We start from the raw sequence: 14,724 nt of genomic DNA on the forward strand, positions 1-14,724 counted from the left end.
TTCTCTTCTGATAAAAACGATTAAAGGCTGAAACTAAATACTGCGTGATGTTGATGCTGGTGCCAGTTTCCATGGTGATGTTGGTTGCTGGTGCTGATGCTGGTTGCCGTGGTGATGCGTGGCGTAGTGGCTACAGCCGACCACCAGAGGGAGAGCTGGTCTCTGCAGCGGAGGGGAGCCTCCATCAGGCCGTACCAACACCCTGACAGCAGGGGGCAGCAGCACCGCAAGCTGACCCGGCAGAACCAAACCGGACTGGTCTTCATCAGAACCCACAGGACACGCTGTGGACAGTGGGGATGTCCACAGCGTGTCCTGCAAGTCTCCGTGGCTCAGGAACCTGCTGGTGACCTGTGCAGGACATGAGGACGCAGCGGGACGCCCCGCCCCCTGCAGCCCCGCCCCCCGCAGCCCCGCCCCCCGCAGAAGGTCCAAAGCTGTTTGTGATTCTGTTGCTGGTTGTCAAGCAGCTCAGAGCCAAACAGAGAAATCCCCAAAGAGCAGCAGAAGAAGAAGACGACTAATGAGGCGCCGTCGGGGCGAGGCAGAGCTGCTCAGGTGTTTCACTCAGCAAACATCACACAACCTGCAGCAGCTCCTCTCTGAACCGGACCAGACCGCAGATCGGACCATGCTGCCACCGCTTCTGTGATCCGTCTCTGTGGACTTGGATGGACGAGCAGAACCGGACTTGAAGGCTAGACGGGTCGTTGATTCCCAGCAGCTACAGGTCAGTCCACTGGGACCACAGCTGCCGCCATACTGGGTCCATTTAGATTCTGCTGCGACCCGTTTGTAGCTGGAAGGTTCTGATGTCCCAAACGGGCCAGAACCAGAGCAGAGTCCAGATGGTTCTACTGGGTCTCTAACTGCTTTAATGTGCTGAACTGGTAGCCTGTTCTGGTCCTACTGGACTCCCATCCTGACCAGTCTCATCTCTGACCCGGTTCTGGTTCCAGTGGTTCCAGTAGAGATGGGTTGTTTAGGCGGGAAGACGGACGAAGAGCGACTCGACGAAAAGGCCAAAAGAGAAGCGAACAAGAAGATCGAGAAGCAGCTGCAGAAGGAGAGACAAGCGTACAAAGCAACACACCGCCTGCTGCTGCTGGGTGACACACCTGTCCACCTGTCTGTCTGTCTGTCTGTCTCTGTCCACCTGTCCCTCTACCTGTTGGGATCTTGACGGTCCAGGCTTCATTTGTTCTCCTCTGTCCTCTCTGCCCCCTGTTGGTCCCCCTGTCTGTCCTCCTCTCTGTCCACCTGTCCTCTCTGTGGTTGTGCAGGTGCAGGAGAATCAGGTAAAAGCACCATCGTGAAGCAGATGAAGATTCTCCATGTGGACGGTTTCAACGCTGAGTGAGTCTGGGTTTGTGGAAACCGGGTCTAGACCAAACCCGTTGTCATGAACTCTGGTTTGTTCCCAGAGAGAAGCAGCAGAAGATCCAGGACATCAGGAAGAACGTGAAGGACGCCATCGTGGTAAGTCTGACTGGAGCACAGGGTCATGAAGGTCATCAGGGTCATGACTGTGTCCTGGCTCCACCGGGACCTGGTCCTCAAGGTGGACATGTCTCCGCCCTCGTCCTGACCGTCAGCTCCATCGGCCAATCAGCTTCTCTTTGTTTCAGACCATCGTGTCGGCCATGAGCGCGCTGACTCCGCCCGTCCCTCTGGGTAACCCTGGCAACCAGTTCAGAGTGGACTACATAAAGAGCATCTCTCCGCTTTCAGACTTCGATTACACGGAGGTAAAACCACACCTACACAGGTGAGTCATGTGAGCTGTGATGTCACTCAGGTGTGTCTGCAGCAGAGGCGGCAGGTCGGAGGGTCTGAGTGGGTTATTGATCTCTGATCAGCGGAACCTCTACTTCCCCTCAGAACCAGGTCTAATCATTCTCCTCACTACTTGGTTTGGGTCGGATTGTTTGGTTCTGATGGTTTGGGTTCACGGTGTTTGAGTTGTTTCCTGCTCCAGTGGAAACGTTGAAAGTTTCCGTTAATATTTCCTGCAGCAACAAAGGAGACCTAAAAGGAAACACACACACACACAGGTAACACCCCGTCCTGAACAGGTAGACGGGTTGAAGTGCTTCAGGCTGCACCAGGAGACCTGCTTGTTTGTTGTAATGACAGTAATGACATGATGTAACCAGTTCACCGGAGACGCACACAGCTGAGAGTCGCCTGAGGCCTCATTATCTAAACAGCTCATCTCCCAGGACCTCACACACCAAAGAAGTGTTCACTCTTCCTCTATGGTCTGCTGATTGGTTCATGAGACACTATGCTGCTCACACTGTTGTTGCTGCCATCCAATCAGGAGCCTTCACACAGACCCAGCCATTATAGGAGAAGACATTCACCTCTAGAACCTCTGGGCCGTTTATATCTACATACACGTGGAGTTGTCGTATAGCTGACCCGTCGTACCGCTGACCCGTCGTACCGCTGACCCGTCGTACCGCTGACCCGTCGTACCGCTAACCCTTCGTAGCCCTGACCCGTCGTACCGCTGACCCGTCGTACCCCTGACCCGTCATACCGCTGACCCTTCGTACCCCTGACCCGTCGTACCGCTGACCCTTCGTACCCCTGACCCGTCGTACCCCTGACCCGTCGTACCCCTGACCCGTCGTACCGCTGACCCTTCGTACCCCTGACCTGTCGTACCGCTGACCCTTCCTTCGTACCCCTGACCCTTCCTTCGTACCCCTGACCCGTCGTACCCCTGACCCGTCGTACCACTGACCCGTCGTACCGCTGACCCGTCGTACCGCTAACCCGTTGTACCGCTAACCCTTCGTACCCCTGACTCGTCGTACCGCTGAACCTTCGTACCCCTGACCCGTCGTACCTCTGACCCTTCATACTGCTGACCCGTCGTACTGCTAACCTGTCGTAATGCTAACCCGTCGTACCGCTAACCCGTCATACCCCTGACCCGTCGTACCGCTGACCCGTCGTACCGCTGACCTGTCGTACCCCTGACCCGTCGTACCCATGGACCTGGTGACACTTGTCATTTAGAGGCAGTCCAGTTTGACAAAGCTGGTCTTCAGGCTCTTCCAGACAGAGGCCTTCATTCTCTGTCTGTTTTCTTCGTTCTCTATCGATCTCTCCTGCGGTCGGGTCACAACTGTAAACAGGCCACTCCCATTGATGCTCCGTTTTCTTGTCACTGTTTCTTCTGACCAACATCTGGAGACGGTCCAGGCTGGGCTGAGAACCGTCCTTGTGGAGAATTGTCTGGCACTCAAGCATGAACCAGTGTGGTTGAGACAGAACAGACCAAGTTTAACTGGGATCTTTGGTACCAACAGGAGGTCATAAAGACAGACTGGTCCTACTTGGTTCCACCAAAGGCGAGCCGGTTAGAACTAAGGTCCTGGTAGAAAATGAGATTCAAAGGTCCAATAAGGAAGGCTCTGGTTTGGAAGGTTGAAGGGATGAATGGATCAGAACTACAAGAAGTTTGTCGTTCCCAGAATGGAGTAAGCAGGCAGTCACCAGAGCATCTGATGGTTAGTAAGACCAGGGTGACTCATCAGGACCACCTCTGATGTGGTCCGATCCCCCTCTGAACCAGGTGCTGCTGTGTCCCTCTGCAGCATGCAGGGGGCGCTCACAGCTCTCTCTCGGGTTCTGGCAGGACTTCTTTGAGCACACCCAGAAGCTGTGGGAGGACGACGGCATCAAGGCGTGCTTTGAACGCTCCAATGAATACCAGCTGATCGACTGCGCCAAGTAGTAAGGACCTTGAGCATTAAGCCCTCCCACCTTTACTGTGATGTCACAGGTGTTTAGGAGACATTTTAAAGCTTTTTACTGATCCTCATGTGTTCTGGGTTTCAGCTTCCTGGACCGGTTGGACTCTGTCAGGAAGACAGACTACACGCCTACTGACCAGGTCAGAGACCAGCCAATCAGGCTGCAGCTTCCACTTTGGCTCTGCCTCACTCTTCTTCTTCTGCAGGACTTGCTGCGCTGCAGGGTGCTGACATCTGGGATTTTTGAGACCAGGTTTCAGGTGGACAAAGTCAACTTCCAGTAAGTTCTGGATCTGAGGTCAGAACCACCGTGTTCTGAGCAGGAAATGAAATGTGTGTGTGTGTCAGTATGTTTGATGTAGGAGGTCAGAGGGATGAGCGCAGGAAGTGGATCCAGTGCTTCAACGGTAAGAGCAGCAGCATTAATCAGTGACCTGAGTGCCAGCAGAACTCAGCCCGGTTTGGTTCCCTCAGATGTGACGGCCATCATCTTCGTAGCGGCCAGCAGCAGCTACAACATGGTCATCAGGGAGGACAACTCCACCAACCGCCTCAGAGAGTCCCTGGACCTGTTCAGGTCCATCTGGACCAACAGGTGCTGGTGGTTCTGAACAGCTGCCTCAGCTATCTGACCTGTGGTTGGCTGCGTTAACCTTCATGTGCTCTGTGATTGGCTGCAGGTTCCTGAAGACCATCTCTGTGATTCTGTTCCTCAACAAGCAGGACGTCCTGGCTGACAAGATCCTGGCCGGGAAGTCCAAGCTGGAAGATTATTTCCCAGAATATACCAACTACCAGGTTCCTCCTGAGTGTAAGAGCGGACACACATGTGCTGATGGACATGTGAGGAACATGGAGTGCTTCCTAACATCCATGTCTGTTTTCCAGCTGTTCCAGATGTCGGCGAAGACCCCACAGTGACCCGAGCAAAGTTCTTCATCAGAGACGAGTTCCTGGTAAAAACCCTTCGATGGTGGTCAGGGAACTGACGAGTTCCCTCCAACGTGTTCCCTCTTAATGTGTTCACTCTAACGTGTTCCCTCCTATATGTTCCAGAGGATCAGCACGGCCAGCGCTGACGGGAAACATTACTGCTACCCTCACTTCACCTGCGCCATCGACACGGAGAACATCCGCCGCGTCTTCAACGACTGTCGTGACATCATCCAGCGCATGCACCTGCGTCAGTACGAGCTGCTGTGATTGGCTGCTGGTCCCTGCCATGACTCCGTCACTTCCTGTTAACCCTTCAATGCAGACTTCTTCATGTTTAGAGTAGAAAGGAGAAAATCAGAGAGTATGTAGTGGTTATGATTCAAAAGTTCAGGGTTATGCAGAGCATTATGGGTAGTGTAGTGTACAGGCTGACAGAGTACAACCATTTTATTAAAATATTTTTCCATGTTAAGATTTTGAGTTCAGTTATAGCCTGTTGCTGATTGGCTGTTTTCAGATGATGTCACTTTTTAACCAATCAGGTCTTAGAGCTCATTTATAAAAACAGGAAGTTGATCTGCTGAGTTTGTTTATTAGCATTAAAGAGGATTTATCAGTGCATTGATGTCTGTTCTTCCTCAGCATCTGAGGTCCGAAAAGACCCGGTTCTACTTGGACAGTACAAGACCAGACAGAGTACTCAAACTAGAAGTGTGATGATGAATATAATTTCTCTGCAGACAACAAGGGCCACCGTTCAGAACCAAACCGGACCGTTTGACAGGTTTAGCTCGAGAACGAAAGCTGCAGAACTCAGAACCTCAGCTCAGCTTTGGACCTGACGAAATCAGGCTGCAGTGAGGAGGTCCGCTTCCTCTGGAAGAACAGCACTCAGAACCAGGAGGTTCTTTCAAAATTAAAGCTCTTCTCTAAAATCAAAGCAGTGCATTATGGGTCCGACTGATGCAGAGGTTCTGGAGTCGATGTGAGCCACGGTTTCTCTGTGGTTCTGATCTAGAACCAAACAGAGTCAGAGGTTCCTCAGATTCTGAAGGTTCTGGTTCTGTCTGAGCGGGTCGGACCATCACTTGGTCTCCCACTTTATTTGAATGGATCGGTTCCAAAAATATCAGAGATGGAAGGAGAGAAATGCTGGTGCTGCTCAGTTCACACGGATCAAAACAAATGGTACTAGTAGATCTAGGTCCATTATTGGCCCGTCTGCTCCTCTAACCGATAAACGGACTAAACATGGATGCGGTTTGTAAACTTACCCACACAAAAATAAAAGCAGTAACTTTGGCTATTTAATCTGTCATAAGAGAAAAGAATGGGGGTTAATTCTTCAAAGTCATATTTTAAACATGTTATCCTGTCAGTTTCAAACTATTTAGCTATCAAGCTAAACATTTAGCTTGCTAGCAACATATTTAGGTAAAAAGATAAATCCTTAGTTTGAAGATATGCCTTACTAACTTAACATTTATCTCCAACCTCAATATTTAATTTGTAAGCTAAATATTTTGCTAGGTCATACCTAAATATACAGCTTGCTAACGAAGTAATTACTGAGCTTGCTAAATATTTAGTTGGCTCTAAGCTAGTTATTTAGTTTACAAACCAGCTAGCTGAGGCCTTCATATTTATTTAATCTGTAAATGTACTTGCCAACAAGCAGAAATGAAAGCTGGAACTTAAGAACTTAGAGAAAACTCCTACAGTTAAGTCTTGTCCATTTAAAACAATGTCGCGGAGATATTAGTTTTTATAAAAATTAAGTATTGAGTTGTTTTAAACATGCCGAACCCATAGGGGGCGATGTAGGGCGAAGCTAAAACCTGTCGCAACCACAATCATTCAGAACATCCACGATTTCCTGTTGGGGAATGAGATTCATTTGTGTGGACAGACCGTGAGGTTAGACTGCTTTTGAATACAGCCTTAGAAAGTCAAGTTAATAAACTCAAGATAATGTCGACTGGGAATCGTGTTCAAGCCAGTATTTGGATGCTTGTGCCTCCATATTGGCGAGGGATAGCCAGGGTAAAACAGCTGACATCCATCTTTCTCCTTTGCAACTTAACATGTCGGAGCAGTTTTATTCTAAAACGTCTGAAAAAAGTCAGAAATCAGCTCCTCTCCAATAGACCCTTTTCACAGTGACGTCAGACAATGGCCGCCATAACTCAAAACTGGGTATCTTTACTTCCGGTGTGATTTTGCCTTGGGAACCAAGCTGAAAACTTCCCGCATTCTCATAATCTTAAGGATATAATAAAAGGTAAGTTTAATAATAACAGCATTTAAGTGTTAGATAGCTGTTACTAATCATTGTAAATTCACCATTCTCTATCTGTGTATAAAATAAACAGCCTCCGATCGGAGAGTAAACCACCTAGCAGCAGCTTTAGCCACAGTTAGGAAAGATATACACGGCCGCCTGTCAGCGCTGTAACGTTAGAGGTTCACTCTCTGTATTTTATAAAACGGTGTTTACGTGTTAGATAACCGTTATCAGTCATTGTCAATTTACCATTCTCCAACTGTATTCAAAGGAACCAGCTTCCGATCATGAGTAAACCAGCTAGCAGCAGCTTTAGCCACAGTTAGGAAACATATACACTGTCACTGCTAACTGTCACAGAGTCTCTCCCAAAGACGCAAAGAAGGAATAAAAATAAATACACAAGAAAATATTAATGTGCAATGATTTGGATAAATAACTTTAATCTGATTACTGGATTTGAAATACGAACTCGTTAGATTATTCGTTACCGAAAAAGTGGTCCGATTAAAGGCATTACAAAGCAGCGGCGGCACCGGACATCTCTGCTTATAACAAACAAATCCCTATTTTATGGGATGAGTGGCAACTCCAGTCTATAATTTAATAATCTGATCAAGATTAGAGCCTAAAACGTTAGAGTTCAAAAACAGTAAAAAGTTCTGGTTAAGGAACAGTTATGTCACGTAGTTAGCTAGCTAACAAAATTCACTAATGCTAAGCTAACGGTTACGCAAAACAAAAATACCTACCTTCATAGTCAAACAGGTATTGTTCGGTGAAGAATTTGTAGCCTTTGTCTAATTTAGATTTTTTTTGTCAGAGAGAACTGGTTTGCAAATCGTGATATATCTTCAAATCTTATTTTAGGCAAATGTTTTAGAGACTGTGTAAACTCCATGCTCCGGTGATCTGTCTGATCAACATATGCTGTCAGATTTATACATCTCTCTCTCTCTCTCTCTCTCTCTCTATATATATATATATATATATATATATATATATATATATATATATATATATATATATATGTCATATATATATATATATATGAAATAGACAACTTTATCATTACTTACTATGTACACCGGAACTAAGGATACACAGCTTCGAGCCAAAACGGAAGTTGTGTGACGTCATGTGAAAAGGGTCTATATTAGGCATTTTTCTTCCACTGCGTGGCGAAACAATAATATATGTGACGTCAGCGCCGCATTATTTGTTGCAGAAACGCATAAAAATCTATTCAGTTTGCAAGATATGCCTTAGTAACTTAACATTTATCTCCAACCTCAATATTTAATTTGTAAGCTAAATATTGCAAGATATGCGGCACCTGATTACAAGGTTTTAATTCTTCACTGTTTCTATAGTTCCATTAGTAATCTGAGTAAAATATTAATGTAAGAGAACTGAAACGACAGGTGACTTTATAACTAGATACATGCAGTAGAGATGCATCTATACATCAGATCTAGATTCAAATGGAGAGAGGAACTGGGAAAATCCGTCGTTATAGATCTAGAAGATCTAGAATCGTCAGAGCAAAACTATAAATTTAACTGTAGGTGATGAAATCACTGATCATAACATGGTTTCAGGTTTTACTCCACTTTGTATTCATCTGAATATAACCGTGAGAACTCCAACATGTTCTAGGAAAAACTAGAAGAAAACTGACATGGAGGCATGAAGGTTCACACAGATAAAAATATATTAAAAACAAAATGAAGACTAATACACACACTAAAGACAAGATCACATTTAATACTGCAGTTATCAAAAAGCACACTGAGCAGGATCATTTAAAACATTTTTAAAATATATATGTGTATTAGTAGTGCATTAAATGTTTGTGTATTTTGTTTTTCTGTGAAGATCTGAAGCTGATTTTATTTAAAACATATTTTATTAATCAGCTGAAGAGCCAGCAGAGAGAGGAGCAGAGCTGCAGCAGCAGCTGATGGTTCCTGTCTGGATGTCATGAACACCATGAGACTGTCATAGCAACAACCTTCAGTCAGAGGCCTCTGAAAGATGCTGGACGGACTGCTACTGGAGATCCTTCCCGCCCACAGCTCTGAGATTCTCTTTGGAATAAACAGAATTTTTTTCAAATGAACTGAATAATTTATGTCAGATTAAAAGTGATACAAAATCTGGAGATTAATTCCTAATAATCTGGTTCTGGTTCTGCTGGAGGATTGTTGTGGAGCGAGTTTATGTTGGAGCGGCTCTTTAGTTGGACTATTTTGGTTTATTGAAATGATCAGTTCGGTATGTTCACCCTCTGGTTCTGACCCGGTTCTGAGGGTCTTCCAGAGCCGACCTAGACCGTCCAGCTCGGACTCGGAGCTGCAGCGCGGCGCATGCGCCGTGTGGCTCAGGCTGTGGGCAGTTTGGCGCGCTGCCTGCGTGCCTCCGCAGAGTGTGCGTGCTGGCGCAAAGCGCGGCCTCCTGCGCTCGTCCTCAGCCGCCGCAACACAAACAACAACAATAAACAACAACAGGCGTCCTGCCGACCGGACGGCCCGGCACGCGGCCGCGGACACACCCACAGGACTCGGCCACGGTAAGAGCTCGCTCCGGCCGCCGCGCTCTCTCCCGCTTCAGGACCGGGCCGCCTGCGCGCTCTCGAGCCGCTCCCGGCCGCTGAAGCTCCGCTCCGAGGCCGCGGCCCCGCCGCTCGCGTGCCTGCGTGTCGGGGCCGCAGCTCGCGAGGCCCGGGGACCGGAGCGCGCGCCTCGGGCACGGAGCGGAGCGGCAGACGGAGCCGCCATCTTGTTTCAACGGCAGATACGCCACCGCTGAACCGAACCGAGCCGGAACCAGCGGCTGGGCCGGAGCCAGGCTTTAGGCCCGGATCAGAGTGGTTAGCATGTTAGCTACATAAAGCTAACCAGTTCGAGCTCCGAGCCCTGCTCTGGTTCCGAGACACAGTCCGCGCGTTCGGTTCCTCCTCAGACCTGTACTCTAGTCCTCATCGGGTCCGATCCAGTTCTGACAGTCCCGAACCCTGCCTTATTTCTGGTACCCAAGTCGGTCCGGTTCGGTTAATGTAAACACAGAAGGCCTCGGTGCTGGTTAGCGGACCAAGTCCACATCAGAACCCGGTTCCGAATGAGACACGGACTCAGCTGGTCCAATAAGTTCTGATGACCGTCTGCTGCCGCTGCAGGGGACGCGCACACGCTCCGAGCGCGTGCCCGTCCCAGTAGTAGTGCGCGAGGACAGCAGGAAGCAGACGACGCGCGAGCAGCACAGGACATGATCCTCACAGAGGTTCTGAACGGTTCTGACCCGGTTCTAACAGGAACTGACACTGTCTGTAGCAGTCAGAGATCCAACTGTCGGGTTGGACTGTCCTGGTGGGTCAGGGTGGTTCTGATGATGTTCCACCTGCAGGTGTTCAGTCAGAGACAATAACTGGGCCGCTCTGCAGAGATGGTTCCATCAGAACCTGATCGGCAGGTCTCATCTTCATCCATCCATCATCAGTGTCCGACAGAACCACGTCTGTCTTTAGAACCCGGTTCTATTCCTGGACCTGAGACGGTGATGAAGAAGCTGCGACATGGCTGGGTTGAGTCTGGACCTGGGAGATGTGGTTCTGGTCCAGGAAAAGAACCTGGTTCTCTTTGACTTTGGCAGATACATGAGAGTTAATTAAAGTCCACCTCTAGTGTCCCTGGTTCCCAAAGGTTCTGGTTCCGGTACTGACCACCTCTAGTGTCCCTGGTTGTCAGATGACGGAGACGGTGAAGTACGTGGACGATGAACACAAGAGCATCTTCCTGAAGCTGCTGAACGAGCAGCGGCTGGAGGGCGAGCACTGCGACATCGCCGTGGTGGTCGAAGACGTCAAGTTCCGCGCTCACCGCTGCGTCCTGGCCGCCTGCTCCAACTACTTCAAGAAGCTCTTCAAGAAGCACGAGGTAGCGCACTCCGACTGCGCCCGTCGGTGGGCCGGTAGGCTCCGGTTCTCACCTGACCCCGTGTCCTCAGGTGGACAACTCGTCCGTCATCGAGATCGACTTCATCCGCTCCGACATCTTTGAGGAGGTCCTGAACTACATGTACACGGCCAAGATCTCTGTCAAGAAGAAGGACGTCAACCTGATGATGTCATCGGGACAGATCCTCGGCATCCGCTTCCTGGACAAGCTCTGCTCCCAGGTAACGCCCGACCCACCGGGGGGAAACACTCAGGTGGTTCTGTCAGACATCAAAGAATGATGATGATGATGATGATGTGCTTCATCAGAAGCGTGACGTGTCGTCAGACGACAAGGAGAAGTTCCCGTATGACATCGTAAAGATGGCGCTGCCCCCTGAAGCCCAGCTGGCTGCAGACTCTGAGGTAAATCCATCAGCAGCCAATCAGCTGCCGTCCTCCGATCTGATTGGTCGCTTCCACAGGAGCTGGGCGAGCACGATGACGCCCCGGGCGCAGACGACCTGGTGGAGGCATCCACCAATCAGGAGCTGGACAAGTCTCCCAACGCTGCGCTGCATGTGCAGGAAGCCATCTTGAAGGAGCTGACCAATGAGGATGTTCACAAGGTGCCCCACCCCACCTGTTTCTGTCGGAACCCCTCCCTGTCAGAAGCCGTCCATGGTAACCTGTGTCGTCTCCCTTCAGGTGTCCTGCTACGACCAGGACGTGGTGACGGAGATGGAGGCGGAGCCTAAGGAGCTTGGGGCGGAGCATCACGCCACCCAGACGCTGACCTTCACGGACAGCATAGGCGAGGTGAAGGACGAGGCGGCGCCCGGCTGGTCGGCCGCCGCCGCCGACATGAAGTTCGAGTACCTGCTGTACGGACACCGCGAGCAGCTGGCCTGCCAGGTGTGTGGGAAGACCTTCCTGGACGAGAGCAGACTCAGGTACGGTGGCACCTGGTCCACACGGCGCGGCCCGGTGAGCGCGGCGCGGCGCGGACTCACCTGATCCCACGTGTTCTTTCCACAGGAAACACGAGAAGCTGCACTCGGCAGAGCGGCCGTTCGCCTGTGAGATCTGCTCCAAGGCCTTCACCACACACGCTCACCTGAAAGGTAACACCGGCACACCTGCTTCCTTGCCGCCACTAACTGGCTGTCTGACTCCGCCCCCACCTGCTGTCTGCTCCAGAACACCTGAAGATCCACACGGGCTTCAAGCCCTACAGGTGTGACGTTTGTGGGAAGTCGTTCATTCGAGCTCCGGACCTGAAGAAACATGAGCGAGTCCACAGCAACGAGAGGCCCTTCGCCTGCCAGATGTGTGACAAGGTGAGCTCACCTGAGATTGATGATGATGATGGTGTCACCATCCAGAGGAGTTGAATCATGGGAAAGCTCTGGTTTGGTTTCGGCGTTCTGAAGCATGAAGTTGAACCGTCTGCAGACAGAAGTAGTAGATCCCAGATTGATTTATTTAGAGGAGAAACAGCAGGGACCCTAAACAGACCCTAAAGGACTCCTTGGGAGGAGAGGTGGGGTCCGTTAGGAACCAGCAGGGGGCAGCAGAGACCAGTAGAGCTCAGTAGGGACCAGTAGAGGGTAGTAGGGACCAGTAGGAATCAGTAGAAACCAGTAGAGGGCAGTAGGGACCAGTAGGAACCAGTAGAGGGCAGTAGGAACCAGTAGAGGGCAGTAGGGACCAGTAGGAACCAGTAGAGGGCAGTAGGGACCAGTAGAAACCAGTAGAGGGCAGTAGGAACCAGTAAAGGGCAGTAGGAACCAGTAGAGGGCAGTAGGAACCAGTAGAGGGCAGTAGGAACCAGTAGAGGGCAGTAGGAACCAGTAGAGGGCAGTAAATATTGAACCTGCAGCTCAGTCGTTTCTGACTCGTCTCTCTCTGCAGGCCTTTAAACACAAGTCTCACCTGAAGGACCACGAGAGGAGACACCGAGGAGAGAAACCTTTTGTCTGTCCGTCCTGCACCAAGGCCTTCGCCAAGGTACCAGACCCAGTAGAACACAGTGAAGGTTCTGGTTCTGGAGGTTAAAGCAGGTTGACCTCCATCAGGACCTTAATGATAGTTGGAGAGAAGGATGAACTTTGATCCCATTTTGAGCAGAACCAGCAGGATTCATGTGTTCATATTAGAATTTGACCCAGTGCTGATGGTTCTGGTTCCCTTCAAAGAACCTAGAACTCATTGATCATCCTCAGCTGACAGATCCAGAAATAATCCAGAAAACCACACTGGATTCATTTTTCATTCATTTTTAACCATTTTATTACAGAAAATCAGGATCTGGTCCAGTAGGAAACTAGAACCCAGAACCTTTGAAGTCCGACGGCTCCTGTGGTTCTGGTCCACTCCTCCATGCTGATCCGCGCCACACTGTTCAGGTTTCAGCTCTGTTGCTAGGCAACTGGACCTTCTGCCCCCCTCCAGAGCTCTCTGGACTTTGTACCAGAAGGTTCTGTTCTGGTCTTGCTGGACCTCCTCTGGGTCGTCCAGGAGCGCGGCCCTTCAGACGGGCCTGGTCCGGGCCTGGACCGGTACTGGCTGGCCCGGCATGACGGCAACATGACTGGCTGCTAAGGGATCAAATACTTATTTTCCGTCTGTTCTGCAGCGGCGGGTACCGCTAACTAAAAGTTAGCTGTGCTAACCCTAAAGCGCTAACCATGAATGTTAGCTCTGCTAACACCAAACCGCTAATTATACACAGTTTCATTACCTTAAGGAGCTAACCTTAAATATTAACTCTGCTAACGCTAAAGAGCTAATCAAAAATGTTAGCTCTGCTATATGAACACAGTATTTAGTAGGAGCTAAGCGCTAGCTTCTAATATGTTGATACCCACCGAGGGCCAATAACACATTAGCTACAACTTAGCATAGCGCCCCCAGCAGGGCTCTGTCTGTCATTCCACGCCTTCCTGTACAGTTTGCGCCTCAGAAGGGATTTTGGGTCAAACGTTTCACTAGTTTCAGTTTTATAGTTGTTGACTTTCGCTAACTGTGTTGCTAATTTAGCCTAATTAACAACAGCAGTCATTTGCTGCGCTGCATTACAGGTGGAAACGGTGATGATGAGAGGAAGTGGATCTGGTAAACTTCAAAATAAGAGCATGAATAGAAACGTCTCAAAACCAGCTAATGATAAAAACTTCAACGATGTTGAATTTCAACTGACAGCTAACAAAACAGCCGAGTAAATTAGCACTGCAGCGTTTATCTACAGGTGAGGCCAGAAGTATTCATACGCCTGGCAGGGTTTCCATGGAGACCACCCGAGAGCCCCGCCCAGTTTCTGCCGTTCACCGCTGTCGCTGTTCGGACCGGTTCTGAGCGGTTCTGACCCACGTCTCTCTGCTGTTCCAGGCGTCGGACCTGAAGCGCCATGAGAACAACATGCACAGCGAGAGGAAGCAGCTGAACCCGCTGCAGAGCGACACGGAGACGCTGCAGGCCGCCGCCATGGCTGCCGAGGAGCAGCACCTGGAGAACATCAGCTGCTCCTAACACCTGGAGGACAGCTCCCACTCTGACCTGACCTCCCTGCCCTGAGGTGACCCCTGACCTCAGCCCACTGGAACTCTGACCCTGTGGATTTTATGAAGCGGTTCTGCTCAGTTTCATGAGCAGAGCTGCCATGTTGTGCAGAACTCGTGTGATGATGTCATCAGATAGACGATGGGATGAAATCATGAAATAAAATGTTTTTCTAACCCAGTGTGAACGTTTGCTGCCCTCGGCAGCGTCTGGCAGGCGCCGCAGCCTGCAGTACCGGC

The 14,724-nt window shown here is 49.9% G+C and overlaps 2 protein-coding genes across 2 annotated transcripts; both read left to right on the plus strand.

Moving 5' to 3' along the window:
- Positions 1-472: 472 nt before the first annotated feature.
- On the plus strand, positions 473-5,308 carry LOC102232671 (guanine nucleotide-binding protein G(olf) subunit alpha-like). The gene is made up of 12 exons (XM_005814719.2): positions 473-1,109; positions 1,284-1,356; positions 1,425-1,479; positions 1,629-1,748; positions 3,653-3,750; positions 3,856-3,910; positions 3,977-4,050; positions 4,119-4,177; positions 4,245-4,365; positions 4,451-4,581; positions 4,659-4,726; positions 4,827-5,308. Exons 1-12 carry the CDS (start codon positions 974-976, stop codon positions 4,971-4,973), a joined length of 1,137 nt encoding a protein of 378 aa, XP_005814776.1. The 5' UTR covers positions 473-973; the 3' UTR covers positions 4,974-5,308.
- Positions 5,309-9,472: 4,164 nt separating this feature from the next.
- LOC102232407 (zinc finger and BTB domain-containing protein 14-like) lies at positions 9,473-14,661 on the plus strand. Its single transcript, XM_005814718.2, has 10 exons — positions 9,473-9,562; positions 10,737-10,925; positions 10,996-11,166; positions 11,255-11,350; positions 11,410-11,553; positions 11,633-11,877; positions 11,963-12,048; positions 12,125-12,264; positions 12,839-12,934; positions 14,315-14,661. The coding sequence occupies exons 2-10, from the start codon at positions 10,737-10,739 to the stop codon at positions 14,453-14,455; spliced, it is 1,308 nt and encodes a 435-aa protein (XP_005814775.1). The 5' UTR covers positions 9,473-9,562; the 3' UTR covers positions 14,456-14,661.
- The last annotated feature ends 63 nt before the right edge of the window (positions 14,662-14,724 follow it).

The sequence above is a fragment of the Xiphophorus maculatus genome, chromosome 21, assembly GCF_002775205.1.
Source record: "Xiphophorus maculatus strain JP 163 A chromosome 21, X_maculatus-5.0-male, whole genome shotgun sequence".
NCBI lineage: Eukaryota > Metazoa > Chordata > Actinopteri > Cyprinodontiformes > Poeciliidae > Xiphophorus > Xiphophorus maculatus.